This window comes from Poeciliopsis prolifica, unplaced genomic scaffold (assembly GCF_027474105.1).
Source record: "Poeciliopsis prolifica strain line A6 unplaced genomic scaffold, Auburn_PproV2 SCAFFOLD022, whole genome shotgun sequence".
NCBI classification, from domain to species: Eukaryota; Metazoa; Chordata; class Actinopteri; order Cyprinodontiformes; family Poeciliidae; genus Poeciliopsis; species Poeciliopsis prolifica.
In genome coordinates, this window is record NW_026562397.1 from 5,014,927 (window position 1) to 5,038,838 (window position 23,912).

The 23,912-nt window shown below is 37.0% G+C and overlaps 1 protein-coding gene across 8 annotated transcripts in view; it reads right to left on the bottom strand.

Annotated features, from left to right (window-relative positions):
• The window catches only part of ncam1b (neural cell adhesion molecule 1b), a 111,210-nt gene that overhangs the window by 13,121 nt on the left and 74,177 nt on the right, over window positions 1–23,912 (bottom strand). For 6 of the 8 annotated variants that reach the window (XM_055045405.1, XM_055045409.1, XM_055045404.1 and 3 more), the window contains 8 exons: window positions 19,407–19,436; window positions 13,218–13,368; window positions 11,348–11,535; window positions 10,900–10,996; window positions 7,646–7,816; window positions 6,515–6,643; window positions 1,286–1,410; window positions 850–1,030 (listed from right to left, as the gene is read on the bottom strand). In XM_055045405.1, coding sequence (XP_054901380.1) covers window positions 850–1,030; window positions 1,286–1,410; window positions 6,515–6,643; window positions 7,646–7,816; window positions 10,900–10,996; window positions 11,348–11,535; window positions 13,218–13,368; window positions 19,407–19,436 — 1,072 coding nt within the window. The remainder of the gene's footprint in view (window positions 1–849; window positions 1,031–1,285; window positions 1,411–6,514; window positions 6,644–7,645; window positions 7,817–10,899; window positions 10,997–11,347; window positions 11,536–13,217; window positions 13,369–19,406; window positions 19,437–23,912) is intronic. The other 2 variants (XM_055045406.1, XM_055045411.1) reach the window with 1 other exon arrangement.

Here is a 23,912-nt window from a genome sequence, read left to right on the forward strand (position 1 = left end):
ATGGCGCAGCCAAAGCCAGAGTTAAATCCAATTAAGATGATGTGGCAAGAAATTAAGCAGATTCTTCATACTCCAAAACAGTTTCTATTAGATCGAACCCGACTACTGAACTTTAACTTAGGCGCCTGAATTAAACTTGACATGTTTTAAAGATTTTCGTTTTTAGATTTTAACGTCTTCCAGCTCCATCTTGTCGCTTGTTGAAACCACAAGTTGAGTCAAATGTAAATCATCTGGGTTGTGTGGTTGATAGGCTCCTATCTGCGCCGCTGCTTGAGCAGAGCAGCATGCAGAGCGCTGCGCTTGTTTTTCTTACTCTTTCCTCAACAGGTTAAACCATCTACTCTTCCACTCTCACTACAAGTAGATTACCACAACCTTACATTGTGCATTCTCGTTTGGCTTTCTCTGAGCTGTGTATATCAGAAGTCTGAGCCCGACCAACCATCAAGCGGATAACTCTGGCCCAAATTCCAGGTCAGGACCTCTAAGCTCCACTCTGAAACGCTCCAATTGACTAAATTACAACAATTCCACTGAGAAATTATATTTTTTGCATTAATTAGAAGAGTTTTCTTTCCCTTGATGAACTACATAATTAGAAAACTGTATTTCTGCATTTAGTATCCTTATTTGATTCTAAGATTTAAATGATGATCTGGGACATTCAAGTGTGACAAAAAAACAAAATGAAAAAAAAATCTGTAAAGATGCACACACTTTCAACACTTTATTTTTCTCTTTACTAATGTGAGTTAAATTAAAGAATAGACTGCAGCACTCGTTTTTCAGCTTTGAGTTTGGCTCCCGTGTTTCACCCTGTTGCGCCCCCGTTTAGATGTTGCGTACCTGGGAAGGCCTCTGGCTCTGCAGATGTTCTGAAGGACATGGTGGCGGGCGGAGACTTCCCCTTCAGGTTCTCGGCCACCACATACACGTCGTACTCCGTGTCCCAGTCCAGTCCACGCAGCACGACGTATTCGCTGCCGCTGGGCATCCGGATTTCAGGCTTCCACTGTGACGTCTGGATCTGAGGACAGAGATCGACATCAACAACGTGCTTTCAAAGTTTAAAGCGTAAACTTTAGAAGAACAAGAAACAAACTGTTGATGTGACGGAAAGCGAAATTATATATTAACCTGGAGATGCCGTAAGAGAGGTGGTGAGGACGGATATTTGCTTAAAAGCATAATTATGCTGGGAATGTATTTTCCCCAGAGATGCACACTGGAGCCCAAAGTGAGGGTATTTTTTACGCTCAATATGCATAAATTGTTAACTCACGGGTTTATAGCGGATAAGATAATGCAGGATGGGAGATCCGCCATCATCCTGCTTAATCCAGCTGACTTTGAGGGAGTTGCCTTTAGGCTCCACTGACCCTTCAAGCTTAGGAGGATTAGGATTTCCTAAAGGTACACAAGAGCAACACAAAGATTATTTCAAAACTCAATAATTCAAAGCCATATCAAATAAAGTTTGATTGAAAGCAAAGTCGGAGCCAATTGTTAGCTGACCGTTAAATTCAAAGTTTAAATCCAGCCACTCTTCCTGCTCTGGTCCTCTTTTATTCAGTTGACCTTTAATCACTTGTCCTAAGATGCTGTCAGGTTGCACTAATTGGCAAATGCCACACAACCACATGCTTATTTGATTCATCTGAGCTGCTGTTGCTGAGTGAGAGTCAGCTGGCATGAAGAATGCCAAGGGACCAGCTGGGATGAAATATTCACTTGTTTAAAGCTGCAATATGTAACTAATCCTATCATCTTACATTTCATAAGATACAATCTAACTGCTACACCAGTTGGTTATGTAGGAAAAAAATGAATAACTGCAACCCAAACAATGTTGTATAACCTCATAGTATCAAACAGCAAGCTATTTGCATAGATTAGTCTTTAGAGATGTCATTTTAGTGCCTCCAAAACTCAATTCAGTCAAGTTAGTAGATTTAACTGCGAGGCGTTGATTTTTAGAGCATTAACAATGACCAACAATTAGGCAAATTAAACGTAAAAATACTCAAGTCCTTGAGAGAAAACCAGAGCTAAGGGATGTCTCCAGGAATAAATGGTAGCAAGAAACGACCAATGAGTCTTTCGTAATTATAACAAACACGTTTCATTACACACTTGATTTACTGTAACACATCAAACTGATAAACAGCCAACATCCGTCATGTGGCAGATTATCGATACTTCTACAGCGCCATGACCAGCTCTGGTTTTCCCTGATTCCCCCCCCATTCAGGATGCCGACATGACTGATTAATGTATTACATGCGTACACAGAAGCACATAATGTGGTGTTTAATTGTCGTATTCATCAGCTGAAGTTAAGAATCTTCTTCGTCCAAGGAAATTCAACACCAAGTTACCTTCTGCACGGTTGAAGGAACCATCAGCACCATGCAAGTCAAACAGGCACATGAAGTGAGTGATTGAAACAGTAAAAAGACACAATTGAAGGACAAAACATTCAGACCTCTTTCACTTTCAACATTTCTCACATTGCAACCACAAACTTCGATTTATTTTTTGGGGAATTTTATGATTAATGAACACAAATTAGAGAATCAAGGATTAGAAAGCTGGTTTCAATGGGACTGAAAAAAATTGCAGTTGCAGCAAAAGGTAGTTTCCGTAACCCTTCATCTTTACTTCCCTTTAGAATTATGATTTGTAAAATTCCAGTAAAATTCATCAAAATGTATGTTTGTAACATGTCAAAATGCAAAAAAAGTTCTGAAGACTTGCAGGTCTCTGCTGGGAGACGACAAAACAGAGGCAAGGGTGGAGGAGAGAAAAACTAAAGTGACCCTAGGGACAAGCTAAAAAGAGACTAAGTCACAGCAAAGCTATAAACACTGTTAAAAGGGACTTTAATTCCTCTGTTTGGCTTCTCAATGTGAGAAGTGCAAGAGACATCAAACAACTTTACATCCTGATTTAGGCAGAATTAATCCTTCAGAAGGCAGCTGATTAATCAATGCTGATGGGTTTAATCCAAATGCAAATATTCCCCAAACTCATCCCCAAAGTAGCTGAAACCAGAGGCAAAAAATTTAACGGCTTTTGAAATACGGAGATTTCCTGTTAATTCATCACAGTGTCACTAAGCCAATTATTTTTTACAAGCTCCAAACCCAGAATTACATTATTATTCATATTTGTGTGTATCAGATTGAAACTCATGGGATGAAAGTGAAATAATAATAAAAATAAATCTGTTCACAGAGGAGTTTGCAGTGAAAATCGGGGCATGCGAGGTCAGGAATGCAGGAGGAACTTATCAGGTTTTGCAATGCCTTCATGATGCTAGAAATGTTTCTAATCAGCGGGGGTGACTAGGTTATCCCGTAAGACGAAAACGGCTACAGCACTAAGGGCTTCTATTATCGCTGCTACAGAACAAACCTGTTCCGTCTGTGAAAAAATTAAAAAGGTCGTCTGGAGACGTAAGACAAGAGAACAATCAAAATCAGTTTTCTACACAAATGACCATCTGAACCTCGATTTAAAAAATCTCTGGAATGAAGAATTTGGGAAGTCTAATTTCTGGCGCTGTGCAAGAGCTATTGTTTAGGAAACAAAGAAAGTGATTACTTTCAAGAAGTTACAATTATTCAAAATTTTTTAAAACAGTGGTTCTAATTTGCAGAGACTGAAAATATGACTAAAACAAGAAAAAAGTGTTTCATCTTATTGCTACATCTTTAAACTTTTCAATTAACATTAACCAGAACTAAAACTAAACCTATATCTACAACAGATGAATCACTTACTCTTCTTAACGGGGGCTGAGGACAACAGAGAAAAATAAACAATGGATACAAAAATTAGCCATTAAAAAATAGAAATGTAAGTCATCATGGGAGGCTCTGCTTTATAAACACACAACCAACAGAGGGCACTAAACACTAAACCATGAGATCAGGATTAGGTGCATTATGAAAAGATAGTGATCAGATAAGTGGATTGCTGATTACACAATGCAAATTTGAGTTGAAAAATACATTAGCACCGGATTACTTTTCACATTTGTTACGTTTCAAGCCATTTTTGCAGACCAGTCGCAGCTGCTACAGCATCAGCCGTGACACAGTCGACCTAAAAAGTCTCAAACAAATGAAGAGGCTCCAAAGATCCAACTGTGATCACAGGATTCAGAGGCGATGCTGGCTCAAATCAATATTTTGAAATTTTACGTAAGTTAATTTCTTCAATTCATAAAGTGAAACTCATATCAAGCATTTATTACATACTGTAACAGTTAAAAAAAAAATTGCAGATATTTTTTATTTCTCTTTATTCTGATGATTATGGCAAATAATTATTGAAAACAGTTTATCAGAAAACTAATTATAAATAAGTGTTTATTCCCTAAAGGGGCGATATTATGTAAAATTGACTTTTTTGAGTATTACGTCACGACATAATGTTAGTCCCTCAATTTCTTTTCTCTTCATGCATGTTTGAGAAATCCTTTAATCGCCCTTGGCAACCACTCAGCTGTGCAAAACGCCTTGCAGCCACAGCTCCACGTCAGAGCTGCAGTTCCGCCTCAGAGAGCAACTCTCTGAGGCTACCACAGAGTAGCCACAGAAAAGAGAGGCTCCTTCAGCAATTAGCTACTGGCTCCTTCAGACTAGCCAGCAGCAATTAGCTAACACCTGGTGTTACTGCGCATCAGCTGAGTTCATCATATGAGCTACTTCTCAGTGCAACACTGGTAAAAATGTTGTTAAAAGGTTAATATGATTTCTTGAAGGTAGAGATTTCAGAAAGAATGTTTTAAAGCGATAGAGGCCCAATTTCAAAGCTTATCGATACATTAAATCCTACTCAAATTCTTTGTGTTCCAACTTGCACGTGTACAGTAAAAATGACATTTAATAAAACAACCTGTTACAATTAATTAAATAATGAAATGAAACAAATTACATTGTCTAACAATGAATAAGAAAAAAAAGATTCCTTTTCTGCATAACTAAATACACAAAGCCACACAATTAACATTTAAACAAAGCAAATCTATAACAAATATATAATAAAAACTTTTATTAAACCAGTATTACGCCATCAGTTCAATAAATTTAATCCAAATCTATGGAACAGTCACAAAATGTCACCAAAAACACTGTCCTTCTAAAATCTTTCAGAAAATCTTAAAAATGTATGGATTCGTACGGTTTGCTGAATATGCTATACATCGTATTATGAGCAGAGTATCGCGTACTGTGAGATTAGTGTATCGCTACAGCTCTAGTTAAGATAGTTACTTGATTTGTGCTATAAAAAAGCACTATGTGCACAGAAAAAAACACAATACTGCCCCTTTAAGTATGTGCATGTACAGTCCAGTGTGTGCACTCAATATGCAGTCAGGGCATTTTTTGCATAAATTACTACATCAAAGGAAGGTGGAGTGGATCAGCCTGTTGGACATCTGAGGTGCTTAAGAAGCCTCATTGAAAATCAGAGACTGTTGTCTCTGATTTTCTTTCATTTGGAAACCTTCATAGGTTCCCAAAGGGAATATAGGTACTGGTACTTTGGTATTGAGGACAGGCTAGCTTCTTTAGCAAGGAGTGTTTGTAGCTCATCTTTTCTGTGGAGGATGTTGTTGACTGACTGCTGGACAAGCAAGACATCAGCAGATTTTCTCATTTATACGTTGGCTAAAAAATAAAAAGGATTAAAAAACACTTTGTTTTATTGTTCTATCCCAGGAGTCTGTGACCTTTACAACCTAAAGAGCCATTATTCCTCTCAGGGCAGACAAGTAAAACTTATGTAGAGCCACAAGTGTCACACAACTTATAATTTTAGGTAGAAATCTTCTATAGTTTATTTTTTAATAACCGTCATTTAATTTTCAGCCAAAGTTATTGAGAGCGATTTTGGAAGGTCCAAAGAGCCACAGGTTGCATTTGTAGTCATTCAAATGAGTACAAATACCCATTTCAAATATAATATTATGTGTGATAATTGTATAAATTAGGAGTTTCACTTTTTGAACTGAGACACTAAAACATAAGGTTTGACTTTAGTACACCTTGTCTTGATGAGTAAGAGCCGTCATGGTGGCAAAAGATTCATTCTTATCCATGTCATGCTGTTGGTGACACTGTAATGTTTCAATGCAATTAGGGAAATTGAAATTAAACCTTTCATTTTTTTAGTAAATTACAATATAATTAACATGAGAGTGCTGTAACCAACTACACTTTGTAACAAAATAGGCATGTAATTATAAGAGTAAAAAATATTTGTAGATGGCTTTTAGAATAACTGCTTCATGAATTCAAACATTCCCCCGTGGAGAAGCAAAATCTGGCAAGGAAAAAGAAAGGACTGAAATCACTCTGCTTTTGTGAAACTGTCCAAACATCTCCGGCGACCAGCCGATAATGTGTTTATAGAAATCCTCTGCAGGTAATATGTTTGTGATGAAAGAAATGAAGAGGAGGATAAAAGCTTCACACTGCGCTGTCGACTGTGCACTTACGGACAGGCTCGGTCTTGAACAGCTCCGTGGGGCTGCTCTCTCCTTCGCCCTTGCCATTAATGGCCGACAGCTTCACCTCGTAGCGGCTCTCCGGCTTCAGGCCCGTGATCGTCACCTCGTTGACGAAGTCTGTTACAATATCAGAGACGGCACAGTTTCTGTTGAGAGCACCTTGATCGTTTTGATGAGCGGAACAATAAACCAATTCCCTCCCGTCCCAACAATACATGCATAATTAATCTGCGAACACGCAATTAGCTGATTAGCTGGATTCTCATTTCGCCCAAACAATGTTTAGACAACTGATTAATCCATTTAGAAATGTACCAAAACTCGCTATACAGGAAGGCAAGAACAGCAGCCGGGTTCAATTATTTTGTCAACGTCACAGTTTCTATTGATGGCCAAGTGTGCCATGATCCAATTATTAGACAATTTGTCTAATAATTAATTCCAAACTTGATAGTCTAATTACAACTGAAAGGAATAATTAAATTATTTCATATACATATGTACAGTTTTATAATTCTATAAGCCTTAAAAATTGAAGTAATTTAAAACTATACAGAAAAAAATTATGGCTGGTTTTAAATGTACAAGTACAATTTATAATCACTAATCAACATTAAAAGATGTATGTAGAAAGATGTAGAAAAATACATATTTCTACCTAAGATGTATTCCTACATACATCTTAGGTAGAAATCTTCTATAGTTTCCTTGTAAACATTTAAATAAAGGATAAATAAAGAACTTATGCCTGTTTCATGTGCCAAATCTATTTACAGTTTTATTTGAATTTATTTGATTTAAGATATAATTTTTTAACTGTAATTAATGGTAATATTGGCCCAAGTAACAATGTTTTTTCACTTGGTAGCAGTTGAACAATACCATAAAATCTTCTTACATTCTTAATTTTATATACAAAGCGATGTATGAATATCGATTTTTACATTTGCACTGATATTTCTGACATTTCATATCAATTCCGAACAACTTACAAAAAAAAAAAAAAGGTAAGGTTTTGTCAAACATTCATTGAAAAAAATCTAAATGTTTTGTTGAACATTTACGTGAATGTTGCACAACTACTAACACCAGCAGTTTAGTTTTTCTGTGTGCGTTTACCGTCTTGGACCTCGTAGACTTTCTGCATCCAGCTGCTCCTGCCCTGCATCCTCCACTCAGCTTTGTACTTGAGAACGGGAACGCCTCCAGTTGATTCAGGCTCTCCAAACTGGATGAGGGCGGTGGTGGAGAAAGGCCTCACTTCATCAATGACCAACGATGACGGAACCTCTGTGAAATAAAAAAACATTAGGTCAGTATATCTACAGACACTTTAAAATTTCACAAAAAAGATTCTTATGATCACTTGTTCCTTTTGCAGTGAGACATTGAACTCTTTCAAGCATCTCATACTACATAGTAGTTGCACAAGTGAGCTAATTAGTGATCTATAGGTTTAAAGCTATGTATCTTACTGCAAACAGTGTATGTTCATTACATAAGCATTGCATATTTTGCCTATTTGTGCAAAATATGCATTTTCAGTTTCTCTTACTGATGACAGTAAGAGGAACTGTCATCAGTAATGGTGCCACTTTGTCAGTGGCTAAAAGAAAATTTAGTCAGTCAGCATGTTATTTTCAAAGTTAGATAATAAGCAGAAAGTTAGATCCAAAATTAATGTTGCTGAACAAACATCCACACCAATACAGAAGGTTTAGTTTAAATATCTAGGCATGATGAAAGATTCACAACTTTCATTTAAAAATGTAATTTTTAAAAAATGAAAAGATCAAATGAAATAATTTTCTTTTTAAGTTTAGACTCAATAGAAATAATCCTTCAAAAGAACTTTCAAACATGAATCCTAGGCGTAAATTCAAACTGGAAGACTCTTTAGCCTGCATCATCCAATCGGCCCGTCCCGCTAATCAACGACAACCTATCATCACTGGACCAAGCCATGGTCAATCACTGACCACGCCCCAGTTGATGAGGACGTCCATCCAAGGCGTCTTCCGCTTTGCTGCTACGCTCAACCCACCTCCACCCCTTCTCCACCTCCACTGTCCTGGCTCTCCAGTCATACTTCGTTCACCGACCTCCAGCACCAGTATCGGGTCCCGGGGGATGACGTTCCTATCAGCATCGGGAATGCTCATTCGAGCTTATCGCAAATCACAGCTCGATGTTCTTTGCTGGGGCCCGAGCGCCAAAGACTTAATTCATGCATGTCAAGCTTTCTTTCTCTGTCTGAGTCTCTCCAGATTGAATTAGTAACACCACAATTTTATCTCATATGCCTTGTAGTTTGATGAGCTGGACTAGAGAAAAAAAGGCTTTGAAGCCAGTAGATAGACTTCATAAGCAGATTTTAAAAACTCTGGATAAAAAAATAAATAAATCCATATTATCATTGTAAAAATAATAAGTAAGCATACATTTCTTAATTGGGATAATATGATAATCTATTCAGATGACATATTTGTATACAAATTGCTTCATGGGCTGGCCCCATCACATTTAAAAGATTTTAATAAATTACATTTTGTGTTTGTCTCTATCTGTGTGTTTTTTGTTTTTCACCATAAATTTGCCATTGAATCACAAATGGCTGAATTTGTAATGACTCTTTAATCTAGACATATTGATTAAAATGCACTAAATCAACATTTAAATTGTTCTTTATCATAAACATCTGCTAGTATTTACACAATAAACCTCATTTGCAGGGAGGGTTGAGCAATCGTGGTCATAGTGCACCTCGTAGATTTATAATTTATCTGTTGGAAGCATCAGCACATAGGACTGATAATTAGGCTTAATTTACATAAAGAGCACAGTCCAACACAGCAGTGTAAAAACACACACAGTCAATGAAAGGCTGCTTATTTTTCCTTCTTTCTCCAGGAAACATAAGTTCCTGGACAAAGAATCTCAGGGGAGCAAAATGAAAACATGTCGTTTGATGTAAAATATAAAAGCAAAACTATAAATAAAAATAAGAAAGCATTAAACCTAAAAACCATTATTAGAGCTTAAATTAAAATTGCATATGGATGTAAACTCTTCAGCCCACAGACAATTCTGTGTTTCAGAAGTATAAAAACATTTAAACTATGAACAGTAAGTGTTCAGGAATATACTGGTACTAGTAAAGTAAAGATTTATTTTATCCTTCCTATAAAAACCATCTAGGCTGTGAGGTGCAGAAGGGGCTGAAAATGCATTCTGACTTTCAATCATCCTTTGTTACATTTACCAGCATGAAAAAAATCATTGTTCGCCAACCACTTCTCGATCCATTTTGGGGAAAATTACATTATTAAAAGTGTTTAACTAATTGAAACAGTTAAACACTGAATATCCGAGTTCTGGTGGCTTTGCGGGATTCCTACACTCTAAATCGAGCTCCATTCTGTCCTGCATCACTTTGATCTGGGAAGTAAAAAGGAATACTGTAATTACTGTGGTTTCTGTCTGAAGTGAAAAATGCTGCTTTTTTTCTCTCGTCACTTCAGATGGTGGCTTAAAACCTGGATTTTCTCTTTTCCTCTCATCTTACGAAGATGGATGCATTCATATGAAGGTGTAACATTATTAACTTGTACTTTTCTCAACGAAGCATTCAGTTGAATTATGCAGATGCAAAGTAAAGTTTTATTTTACACCACACCCAGGGCTTTGATACAAGACACAGATAACCGTTGCTGATAGTTTAGCTGATGTCTTTTTATCTAAATTTATCTTCTATCTAAACAAACACTGCTGCTTTGTGTAATCTTATGCTGGCCGTTGCTGCCAATATATATTTTAAAAAGGAGTGTAAAATCTGTTTTACAGCCCAGAGCAAGATAACATCTAAAGCACTACTCTGTGTTTTCACACCTGATAGTCCGGTAGACTGTATGAATTTGGACCGAAATTGCAACGTTTGTTACAAGGGTAGTTTAGCAGCTAGTTACCAGTAGCCTCAATGGCCTCGAGTCACAGAACTCAATGAAGATGTTTACGAGCAAATTAAACTTTTCCCTAATAGAAAAGTCCCATGAGAAAAAAAAAACTACACTAAACAGTCCTGACTCGGCAACGTTTAAGACCTGTGACTAACAAATTAAAGACCAACTTACATTTTTTAAAGAATTTAAGATATTTTAAGGCCTTTATTTTACCCACACACGCACACACACATACGCACACACACTTAAGACTTGTCAAGACTTTTTATGGCTGTCCGGACACCCTGTAAATATTTAACATCTATTCCTGAAATATTCAACATACTCCGCTGAGTTGTATTTCTAATACAATTACATGTCAAGGCCAAATGCTGTAAATAAGAGTGAGATTTAAACCACAGCCTGATCACTGACCGGCCTGAATGAGCAGGAACTCCTTGGACTCGGTGCCCATCTCATTTGAGGCGCTGCAGTTATAGCTTCCAAAATCGTTTTCAGACTCTGGTGTAACCTGGAGGAGAGAAGAAAATAGAGCAGTGAACATATGAAGGGAAGCATGGCTAAACAGATGAACAAACTTATGTGTCAAACACCATGAAGGTGACCTTTGTGTTTGCCCATCAGAATAGCCTATTTTCATGTGTTGCTGTGAGCCTTGATGCTGCTGAATTATTCATGGATTTTTTTTTCCCCCCCACAATGAGGGTAGAAGAAACCCCCCCTCACTTCTCAGTCTATGCTCATGAAATCTTGATGACACAAGGTGATTGGGGGGGGTCCAGGATGTGTCTGTGGACATGGGAAAAACTTTATGCATACATTATGTATGTTTACATTGCAAAGTGTACTTTAAAGTCAGTACCTGTAGGTAACTGGATAAAGGAGTTCTGAAGATTTTGATGTTGGTGGTGTTTGAGTTTGGAAGCTGCAGTCCATCTCTGAGCCAAACAATTGACACATCTGTGGGAAAAGCCTTGACCTCGCAGCTGATGTTGACCGGGTTTCCCTCCCAGGTGTAAACCGCAACTGTTCCGTGAATCTTAGGTGTATCTAGGAGTTAAGAAAGCGATTCAGAAAACTCTTTCAAACAACTAAAAATATTCTTTAACTTGTGCATAGTTCTGGTTGGAAGTTCATACACATTCATTATGGAGCTTTTAATGATTTATTTAATTGTGTACTGTGAATATTTAAATTTCACCACATTTCTGAGCAGAATTTATTTAAATTAGTTGGTTTGTTTGCTGCAGTGAGGCACCGTTCAAGCATAGTCCAAAATATTTCACAGGGTTAAAACTGGGGTGTGACGCTCGGCTTCCTTCATCCATTCTAGTTTTAGTTTTTGTAAGTATTTGGGATCCCATTCTAGTCTTTTTGCAACACCCAGTTGTCAAAGTATGGCCCATCTGACCCAAACTGTCACCTTTTAGATGAAAGGTATAGAGTCAGTATTTTCAACATAACAGGAACTCCTTAGATAGTATATTTCCGGCCCTCAAGTTGAGGTTTTAAAATCTAAGAACTATGTACCAAATGTTGAGCTCAGTGGTGGCAGCATTGTCATAGGATGGAGCAATGAAGAACAAGGAGTTCTTCATTGCTCCAAGTTCTTCAAGCCAAATGAAGAGTTCCCTGGTTGAAACTTAGACACACTTTGGTTTTCTAACAAATCAGTATAGAATAATGATCCCAAATGGAAATCAAAACTGGCAGGAAAGGATACAGATTCCAGACATTAGGCTTCTGCAATGACCCTGACCTCAGCCCTGAAGAACGTGTGTGGACTATGGTTGTTATCCTGGGTCTGAGTCAGGATAACAACCAATTGAAATAAACTCTATGTTCCCCTTGAAACTTGCAGATAGCTACAAAATGGTGCAGTCAAGGTGGAACTTACTAAGGAATATCGTTTAGATTTATGGCCTGAGCCAAACTCAAATGCGGCAAAAAGTTCAGGCCGGGTTGGGTCAGTGTTATTTGCTTGCCTGCAATCCATACAGAGAAAAACAAACGATATGAAGTTGTTTTAATCTGCCTATAGTCTAGAGTAGATAGCTTAACTTGTTGAGGGAGGAAATAAACACAATAGGGAGGGCGGAGAAGTTAATCAGATTGTAACAAGCACAGTAAACCACATACACACACAGCTCTGCCCTGCTCTGTTTGAGCAGCAGTGGAGATGGGATCCTGCAAATCATACATCCCAGATGATTTGCTCTTGAGTATTTGGACTTGACTCACCCTGAGGTTCCAACAAACAACAATATGGAACTAGAAGATGTTAATCACAAGCTATCAGTGGAAAACTGTTTATCTAAATGGTCTACAAACAAAAGCAGTAAAATCTTAATTTAAAAAATTAGGCATAGGTCTATAAGTAAAGTTAACTAGTCAGGTTGGATTGGGCTCGGACACATCGGATTTGGGTAGAGTTGGATACTAAGGAACGTGTATTCACATACTCGTCAGCCTGTATGCAGAATTTTCACCCTCTGTAAATTGCAGATGGTTCCCCAATAGTTTAAAATTTGTTCTCCACATGCTTTACTTTTTTTTCCCTTAGGGTTGAATGTTGTCTAATCATGCCAAATTTGAAAAACGGCTCAAATAAATAATTAAAAGCCCAAAACATCCACAATATGCATGCCCATTGTGACTGTAGGTTCACCTAAACCTAACCCTGAGGAACTGTACTTATTTTCCAGATAAGCTTAAGACGATGCAATACTCACAGCGGACTTCCAGATAAGCGGTCTGTTCATCCTCTCCAATGGCACTGCGAGCTGTGCAGAGATACTGACCGGCATCTGTATACTTGACATACTTCAGAGTGAGGGAGGACACACGAGCGTCGCTCCTCACTACTACATTTCCATCTGGGCTCTAAATGGCAGCAGAAAAAGGTTTGGTGTGAGGGGGGGAAAAAAAAAACAAAAAAACAATAGGACTTCATTAATGGCTATTTTGCATTGTCACATTGAATAATTTTGCAGAAAGATGTTTGTAACCTGAAATGGAAAAAGAAACGTAAGCCAGCCTTTAATAAAGAGAGTGGACATTAACTTAAGGAAGGAAGTGAACAGCGCTCGATGAAGACGTGGAAACATGGGGACGCTGATGACGAGGCAGGAGAGCTGGTAAATAATAGATGGAAGACAGCATTAAGAACCATCTAGAGCTTTTCACATGGCAGCTACTAACTTGTGAAACATGCTGATGCACAGCTGCAGACAGGCTGCTTGCACTTTTACATATTGGCTGACATATTTTTTTTATTTGTTACATCATCATCGTTTCCAACTATTTTTCTTTTATTTCCCAATTTTCTGACATTATGTGTGAAGTATCAGATAGGTTACACATCTGTGCTAGATGCGCACATGTAGCACAGATGTTGTTTTTTATCATTTGGTACGAAAACTGCCAGACTGTAAGGTTTCTTCTTTCAAAGAGCTACAGTATATTGTAGCATATAACTAAAAAAGTCCCATTAGCCACTTGAATTTCAGGATGATGGTCATTTTTCAAAATGGCCACCATTTGAGCTTTTTAAGCAAATTATTGCCATAAAATGTTACCCATTTTCATGACATGGATGAACTTTGTCAAATCATATTTTCTCATCCATGCAACTTTAAAGTGATGATATATAGAAAAATCAGCAATTGAGGATTTTGCTGTTTGTGAATCTCACACAGTCATCAACTAGAAAGAAACAATGTGTGACAAAACGACAATCATCTTGGTTGGCGCTGACTCTGCTAATTTGTTAAATGTGCTTAGTGGTTTAGTGTTAGTAAGATTCCTGTTTTGTGAATTTGTGGTCAGTAAATCTAACTTTTTGGCCACCACTGGCAATAACTACTGCTGATTTTAATACAATCTCATACTCAACATCATAACCACAGTGGCCACTTTGAAAAATGTCCACCAGAAGAAGATAACTGCAGATCAAGAAATATAAATGATTTCTATGGCTCAAAATATGTAGGTTGGGATTTGACACCAAACACATTCAACTATTTGGTGATTGTAGTGCAATTATGTATTTTCCATGACAACCATGGCGGCCCTCTTAAAAAAATTACAAAAAATATTACTAGACATGAGTGATCAATGGGTAAAATTATACACAATTTAACAAAAGTAATCTGTGATGATCATAGGTACATTTAGTACAAAATACATGATCCCTAATGACCATCTTGTAAATTGGCGGCCACTTTGAATTTTTCAGTAGCTTTTTTGAACATCTAAGCCAAGTTAACTTGAATCCACATGTGAAAGATTTTTCTGAAATATTCAGTTATCTTCTGCACCAGTATTTACATGCTTTATTCATTTGAAAGACGAAACAAATTAAAACATGACATCCTGAACACAATCAGATCCACATCTACCAAAACCAAATAAATTGACTTTCTTTTTCCGCGCACATTTTTACAATAACATTATGCATCTGTTCCTTTAACAAGGTGCTAGGCCTGAATATCTAAGAGTCTCTTACGGTTCCCTTCGTGGCTTTGATCCAAATTGAAAACAAAACAATGGCAGAATGCTTTTACACAGACTGAATTAGGGCCCAGGCTGGGAAGCCATTTAAGAGAAACAGTGTTAGTTTGTATTCAAATTGAACACACAAAGCATGTCTAGGGCATTTATTATGCATAGAGGGTAGCGGGAGCAGAGAGACACTTACATAACACACACTACCCTTTTCTTCTGACCCCTGTGCAGATAGCTATCTCTGTCGACCCCTGTGGTGCTGTTTTCGATTGCTGGATTTATACAACATGCCACACTGCATCTAAGCATTAGCATCTACTTTAAAGAAAGTTTTAGGTATGAATGGGCTTTTTGGGGGGAAACTAAAGCCTCTGATGTAATTTATAAAGGAGCAAAGTGTGTGAGATTCCAAAAATGTGGAAAGTTTTTATATATTTATCAACATTTTGGTAAATGGGGTAATTATGAAAAATCTCAGCTAATTTTATTTTGATAAATCTAAACCTGATTCATTACACACAGTAAAACATATTTTATTTCTTTTAATTTGGATAATTGTATCTCACAGCACATAAAAACATTAGTGGAAAGTTTAGTGGAAGAAAAACTGTTTGTAAAAGGCGTAGAGTCCTTAGTGCCATCTGGGCCAAAATCATACTGTTGGAAGAACTTATGGGACACAAATATATGATTTTCTTTTCTGTTATTTTTTTCACTGAAAGGATAAACAACTTTAACAGTTCTTATTATTTCCTAGTTAATATCCCAAAAATAAACTAAACTAGCAATATTTTAATTAAATGGACATAGATGTCTAGAAAATAAATTTGCCAATCACTTTTGATCTTAAAATATAAAACATTTTTTGCATGTCTCACATATTGGTAGTAGAAACAACATAATATTGAACATTTTGTCATCAAATACATTTGTTGTATTTAGGAAAATTCAATGACAAGGTGATCCCAAGTTTTATGTTAAGTGAATGTTGCAGAATATATGCGGTTCCACTGGCTAAAAAAATGAAAGGGGCAGTATGAGCTTAGGTTGAACAAAACTGGAGGTTTACTTGAAACATCTCACTGCAACGCTGTTAAAAACATTAAGGGGTTAACAGAGGAGAGATGCTGTGATGACTTCCTGAAGGCAAAGATTCAGAAGGAGCAGGAGTTTTTAAAGAGACAGAGGCCCAATTTCATAGCATTAAATTACAACAGGATTTCCCTCAGTGTATTATCAGCCTGGTGGGCTACCAGGCTTTACTTGTGCCCCCACCAGGCTAAGCATTGCAATTTTTTTTGTCTTTTTAAATTTTTTGCATTTTTTAAGGCTATATAGTTAGTTATCAGATATTAATCTTCCGATCTTTCAGTAACATAATTATCAAGTGATATTTTCAAATTTCCTATCAACTTTAAACATGTTTTAGCTCAAAAGCACGACGGGACGCAGGTTGAATGATTGCCCTACCGCCCAACCACTGGGCTTAGCAAGTTTTCTAGGGGAAACCTTTTACAACGTGACATATTTTAGCTGTATTTGATATGTATGGCTTCTTGGTTGTTCTATAAAATGGCAAAATGTGCCTGGAAAATACATAATACTTAAACGCAAAAAAGCCATTAATCATATAAGAAACACTTTACATTGTACATAATATTTTCCATTAACGTTTGTTTAATTGGAATCTGAATCTTTTTTCAACTGTCTTACTCTTTGGACATTTTGCCCACTGTGAATCTCTGGGATATTCGCAAGAAAAATCATTTAATTAAGACTAATTAATTGCACAATATTCCAATCTAAAATTTTTTTTAAAAAAATTTTAAAAAAGCATAATTTTTGGTTTTCATGAGCTGTAAGCCATATTAATCAAGATTAACAGTAATAATAAAATACATCGCCGTGTGTAATAAATCTTTACTGTGCATGTTCTAATGCTTGATTTTTAACAACTAGAACAAATGAACATTTCATATAACATTCTTGAGATGTTGTACGAAAAGCAGAAGCTTCTAAAAAAGATTAATCTAAATCAGATGGAGGAGAAAAAGCATAGACGTCAGCATTCGTTACTAATAAAGCCAAACTGACAGCCGAGTATGACAAGTAATAATTCTTCTTCTCAAACCAAAGAGCAACTTTGAGGAACCTTGGAGCACAAAATTGACACTACATACAGGACAAGTTAAACTCATGTCTCATCAAATATAAAATAGGCTGGCATACAAATGTACCTTCCACCTGCACGGCTTATTAAACGAACACACTCAGTATTCTCCCAGTGCTTCCAAGCCTTCCCTCCCGTGTGATTTGTAATTGGATGTCTTGCAGAGAGACACACACTGATCAACTCAGAGTGCAGGTGAACTAAAAAAGCATATCATTATGTCGGAAAGTGAAAATTATTATTGCCTCATCCATTAATGAAATCTAGAGAGCTCATGACTAGAAACCACATGTGCTGCAAAAAGGCTACCAGGATGTCTTTTTTTTAGATTTCACTAAGATATCTAAAACATAATTAATACTAATACGAATTAATAATACCCTTGGTGTATTTTGTCAGGCTGTATTTGTATTTATCTCTGAAGAAAATTGTTTTTCTTAGTCTTATGTAACTGGGGGTGAATTTTTTCAGGTTTTTAAAGGTTCCCGTAGTTTTATTCTTTTTAGAATAACCGCCTAATTACGGATCCAGATGGCCAGGGTGAGTCATTCATTTTTACACTGGGAAAAAATAAAAACTTGAGTCACTTTTGCACGACTTTTTATCTGTGATGCAAACATGTTCTGACACTGTTGGCAACCACTACTCACGCACACCTGAAGAGTGATGCAACCCCCGCCCTCATCAGAGGAGCGCATGTTCCTGTAAATATCTACAAGTTGAACCTGTCAAATTGATATTAGCATTTGACCTGACAAAATATTGACATTATTTGCAAACTCTGAGCATTAACACATATTTGATTTCCAAGACTATACTAAATTCTCTTCATTTGAAACATCTGTGTTGTTAAAAATAGCGAGCCTATTTCAGGACCCAGAATGATCTGAAAGTACAGCGCTGATGTCAAAGTAAAATTATAAATAACTGTGGTAACTTTAATATTCAGCATTGCACATAAAGTAGGGGATCAGTGACGCACTTAGCGAAAAGAGAAGATGAATCTGAAGCAGTTCTGATCATTTCACTCAGCGCTGCGGATGGCACAGAAATGACGGAGATTTTCTCACTAATTTTCACACATATGGAGAACACATATTTGATGGAGAAATAAGCTTCAGAAAACTGCTCTTTTCTTCACCCAATTGTTACATTTTATTGACTGGTGGTCCTTTTTTCACTTTTTCAACCCAAAAACATCTGATCTACATACTACATGAGGATGGCAGTAAATTTGGAAGAAGTACATTTAGAGCGGTTGCATGAAAAGGAACAGATGTGGAAGAGAAGCTACCTCTGGATCATGAATGTCTGCCATTATGCCATTTCTGACATAAAAAAACTAAAAATTAGCAAAAAAAATTGGTTCATCAGATATATCTGAACAAAATTATGTGGAGGATTTGTTTTTGAGAAGAAAAAATCAGGTTTAAAGAGAAATAACCACTATGTAAGGTGCCTCGCAAAAGTATTCACATCCCTTTAACTTTGACACATTTTGCAATGTTAAAACCACTAACAATTATATTATACTGTGATTTTATGCAATAGATCTCAGGAAGCACAAAATTGTCATAATAGAAAAATGTTCAAATATTTTATAATTTCTGTATCTGTGATAATTGTGATGTCTGTAACAAATATCTGCTATCTGTGATGTCTGTAACACCTCACTTGCTAGCTTTAGCTTTAGCCGTCATGCCATTAAGTCCAATCAAGCTAATTGTCGGAAAAAACCCCAACCTCCACAGCATGATACTGCCACCAATATGTGTCTGGGTAGGGATTGTATTTTGTTAAACAATCTTTAAGTAAGATATAAAAAAAACTTTATATTGCTTACATTCTTTTGGCAGTAAGCAATATATATAAAAAAAACATACAATTTTGCTATTGCATCCCAGTTATTCCCTACACTGTGTAAGCTGATCACATTAAGTCCGGATGAAACACACTAAAGATTGTGATTCTAACAACTCAAAACGTGAGCGAATTGAAGGTGCATAAATACTTTTCCAAAGCAATGATTGTGATAAAAATGTTACGGTCGAACTGGTAGAAGTGAAGCCAAAACGGGCAGAATTCCACCAGCACTACTTTCTCTACTGCATCATTCTCAGCGTTTTATACTCTCGTTGACCCTTATTTGATCAAGAATTTTGATCTGCATCCATTCGGAATTGAATTAGACTTCCCTGACGTGAATGATGGATGGGTGGAGGAAAAAGCCATGCATTTAGAATACCTTGTGCTGCTCAGGCCGAGTCCATGATGCCTGCAGAGGACAGAGAAACAACAGACAGAAGGCAAAGCAATTCTTAGAAGGTAATGCTCATCCTCTCAAGAATGGGATGCAGCACATTGCATACAAGTATAAATTGTCCCAATTATTTACCTTGCATCCAAAGTGCCTGGTCTGAATATCTGATTTCGTTAAAGCCTGCAGCTGCTGTCTTTTTTTATTTGTTCTTTTTATTTTCACGGTGAGAAATTTTCGAACTGGAGAATTTAGTGAAATTTATGACATTTGCACTCCAAAACAAGGTAGGTCTATTGGAATCATGAAAGGCCTATTTTTCCCAGATAAGAGGGTCCTTGGTTTATCAGGAGGATGTGATTCAATACAAGGCAACAACAGCGATAGGACAGTCTTCTTTGGTAAAGGAGATACAGCAATTATCGACTCGCAATCCATTTTAGTCTTGTCTTTATTTGTTAAAAGCCTCTTCTCTGCACCAAGGCACACCGGTTAGCAAGCTCATCATTGAAGTCACTGAACAACACTTTGAGCTTTTCAATAAGCGATGAAAGATTGAAAAAAAAAAAAAGGCAATTTCATTGGAAGGTCTAGAAGAAAATAAATCGGTGCCTGCAAGAGTTCTGGAAGTAGCATTTTTCTCCCCTGGAAACAAGCTTTGTTCTCCAAAAAACAAAAGGACGACAGCTCCCTTTGTCACGCATTTAAGCCGCAAAACAAAATATTTACTTTTTGTTTGTAAATGATACAATTAAAAATGAAATATAACCCACGCTGCTTTCAGGGTTTTTCTTCGACTTTGAAGACCCGCCGCTTAGTCGGCGTGCTCATGTCTTTGGGAAATTAAATGCAATTGTTCAAAAAGCTAATTTGTTTTAAGATCTGGCACGGATTTTACATATTTTCAACAGCTACAAAGCTCAAAGATTCTCTGTAAAGCTGTTTCTGTCATTTCTAAAGCTTTCAAGGCAATGCCAGACGATTGTTTTCTGCTGTGAGGAAAGAAGGGTAGTGGCGCCCCCACCCCAACTTTTGCTGTACACTGCCGGTCAGCTGGTTGAAAATATATATAATTTTCACCTCCTTTTATCAGTTTGAGAAAGTTGAGTGAAAACTAACAACGTGATCCATCACTATTGAAATTAGAGGTAAGGCAGAGTGCCGACAGCCCAACTAATTGACCACACACACTTGTGTTGCTCTATCAAAAGCAAACGGGTATAACATAGCATATTCAAAACTACTTTGATTTTGTATGTTAGTGGTGGGTATTTATCATTTATTGAGATAAATTATGAGAATTTTGATTTATCATTGTCACAATAAATTCCAATTCATTATACTCTATGTTGTCTGGATTATTAAGACCAGTTCACACTACACGATTTTAGAAAAGTCGGCCGATTCTGAAAACGTGAGAACACACGCTAGCCAATTTAAAATTGTAGGTGTAACGGGTTCGATCGTAGAGTGTGAGGATTCACTCGAACACATTCTAATTCCAGATACAAAATCCCTTCAAATTAAAATTCTGCGCTACCACAGCTGAATTTGGAGTAAACAAACAAACATGGACATCAACGTTGAAGTGGTAACTTTAGTTTGCGAACTTATGTTAACCCAAAAAAGACGTAACCAAAAATCAAAGGTTTGGATTAAGAACTGGAGACATCGTGAGCAAGAATTATATTTGTTGCATCGCAACATGGAGGTGAGTTTTTTTTTTTTTTTTTTCCATAAAAAAAATACTGTTTTTAATGTTTTCGGTTTTGTTGTTTAATTAACCATTACACGGTCCCGACGTTCCACCGACTGGACCCGATCAAAATCGGGGCAAAAAATTGGGTAGTGTGAACTGGCATTAGTTTTACTATTTTCTTTACTGCTTGCTTTTTAGGGAACTACAGAACGTCCTTAAAAAAACAAAGAAATAGTTGTTCTTGTCACTATAGTAACACAAAATGCAAAACACTGTGACAAAACTTTAAGTCTGTCACCCAGCCCTACTGTATGTCTAATAATTACATTTAGTTTTTATTTCATGAAATAAAATCGAAGTACATTTATGCAGAAATAGGGCTAATGAGTAACTTTTCACAGCTGATTGAATTTCTTATGATCTACATAGCATGTCGTTTGAAACGGCAAATAATACATTTTGACAAATTTAAATACTTCTCTTTAACAAATGACCAAATATGAAATGAGGTGGCGCCGGTCTGCAGCAGGAATATGTAAAACACCCTGTATTCAGACTGATCATTTTTAGCAAGATTCCGTGAGCTATTTGTCTGGAATACATTCCGTAGATCTTTCCTCTGAAGGAAGAAGAAGAGAAAGAACATAAACGGCTTCGAGCCACTTCAGCCAAAAAAGAGGGATATCAACATTTTGACAGAATTCAAAACAATCCTATTAGCTCAAAGAAATTGACAAAGTGGCAACGCGTTAAACTGTCAAACCAGACCCTTCTGAAAACTGTAAGCATCTGTCTGAAAGGTAACTGACTTAGCGTTAGCTGCAGGTGGAGCTAGTGGAGTCGACAGGTGGGAGATTTAACTGGAGTTTGTCCTTCCTGCTTGTTGTACAGAGATAAACAGTAATTTTTTGTCATGGAAAAAGACCTGAAATGTTAAGCACTAGTGCTTCTAACAGAAAAGGTAATTCAGTCACATGTGCAAACAATATTCTCTGAGCCTTTTATTAAGACGCTAATTATGACCCCAAGTTCATTTTTTACAGCTGTGTGTACAATTGCACGTTTCTGCAAATGTAAAATTTTTCTATGATCGTCAGCGTCTTCACACTTCTCGAACATTCATCCAATAAATTAGAGAGTTATACCACATCTCGGCGGATAAAGTCCCAAAGACAGCACAGACTTTTCGAACCAGTGTAGACAACATGCTACATCCAATTAAAATCACAACACTGAAAGGACTTCACGAGACAGAAACCTTTGCGGACAGCATGCTCTGTGGTGTTGCTGACGAGAAAATGTTAAGCATGTCAATGAGATGCGATGCCCTACAAAGCAGGAACACACACACACGCACACAAAACATTATTTAGATGCAACAAGCAGAGTGATAAACAGCTATTTCATCAGATGCAGTGGCGAGAAAATGCAAGAGGAAATGGAAGCAATCTACTGGAATAATAATGGGGCAAAACAGTGAATCAAACCATCAATATTCACATCTAAAAGCACTTCTGCATTATCATTAGTGCTTTGGCAGAAGGCTTTTAAAAGACTTACGGCGTGTTTCAAGTCGACCGGCTTTACATTAGCTAATTCCTTTAATATCCTTGACAATCGTCAGCCTTTTCTCAGTGCCAAGATAAAGACGGTAAATACTTATGAGCAGAGTTTTATGCAAAGCTGACCGTTCAGTATTAAGTGCGGCGTTTTGGCCGCATATTATCCGAGCGCCGCCAAAGAGCGGTTGCCCAATTAAAACTAGCGACTCGACGGCGTGGAACGTCACTTCTCCGTCGGTGTAAGCGGTAAGCGAGCTGACGAGCAGCCACTGTCGTGTGGGTGATGGGTGCTTATGTGAGACAAAAAAAGGACAAGGAGAGGACACCTACTGCAATCACTTCAAGGAGGAAACACCAAGAACAATGTGCTGCTGGCACCCAGGAGTGTTATCCGGGTTTTTTTTAATGTATTTTTTTATTCTCCAGCCCATTGTTACTCCCTTCCACAAACAATAATCCTCCTTCTGTTCTGACTCAAACTGTAATGTCAGCGGGAAAAAAGAAAACGGCGACTAGTGCAAATAATTTAGACACGTTAACAGAACCTTGACTGTGTTGTCCTGAACCTTTTATATATGCTGAGCCTTGGAACATTTCTATTGTTTTAGGACAAAATGAGCTGCAGCCACCCTTACATCACATCTCATCACATCTGACCCGACATGTTAATAACAAGGAGCTGGAACAGTCTAGCCCTCTGTTTCAGATGGAAACACTCAAACGTGAAGTATAAGTTTCTTCACACGTCTTACTACTGATAAAATTCCCTCACTCATCTTTTCAGCGTCAAAAAATAAGACAAAAAGCAATTGCAAAACCAGAGGAACTAATTCATAGTGCTTAACTTGCTTTTGCAAAAAAAATAATAAATAAAAAAATATATATACATAAATATATAAATATAAAATATATAACATTTTCTGACATAAAGCAGTGCCAATCAGTCACACTGATAGCTATTATTTGCTTTTAAGTTTTATAAATATTGCAATTTCCCTGCATCTTTCCGCTTTAATGACCCAGAATACTTTCTGATAATTACAGCTTGAAAACACAGCATCAAGGAAAAATATTTAATATGTATTCAAATAAGCCAAAACATTCATTATGTAGATAATGTACAAAGCGTGAATAAAAACTCCATTTACATTTTTCGTTATTAAACTGCCGTACTTATCTAATACGACTTGCAGCAAAAGCTTTCAAAGGATCGGGAGACCCAAATACTGCATG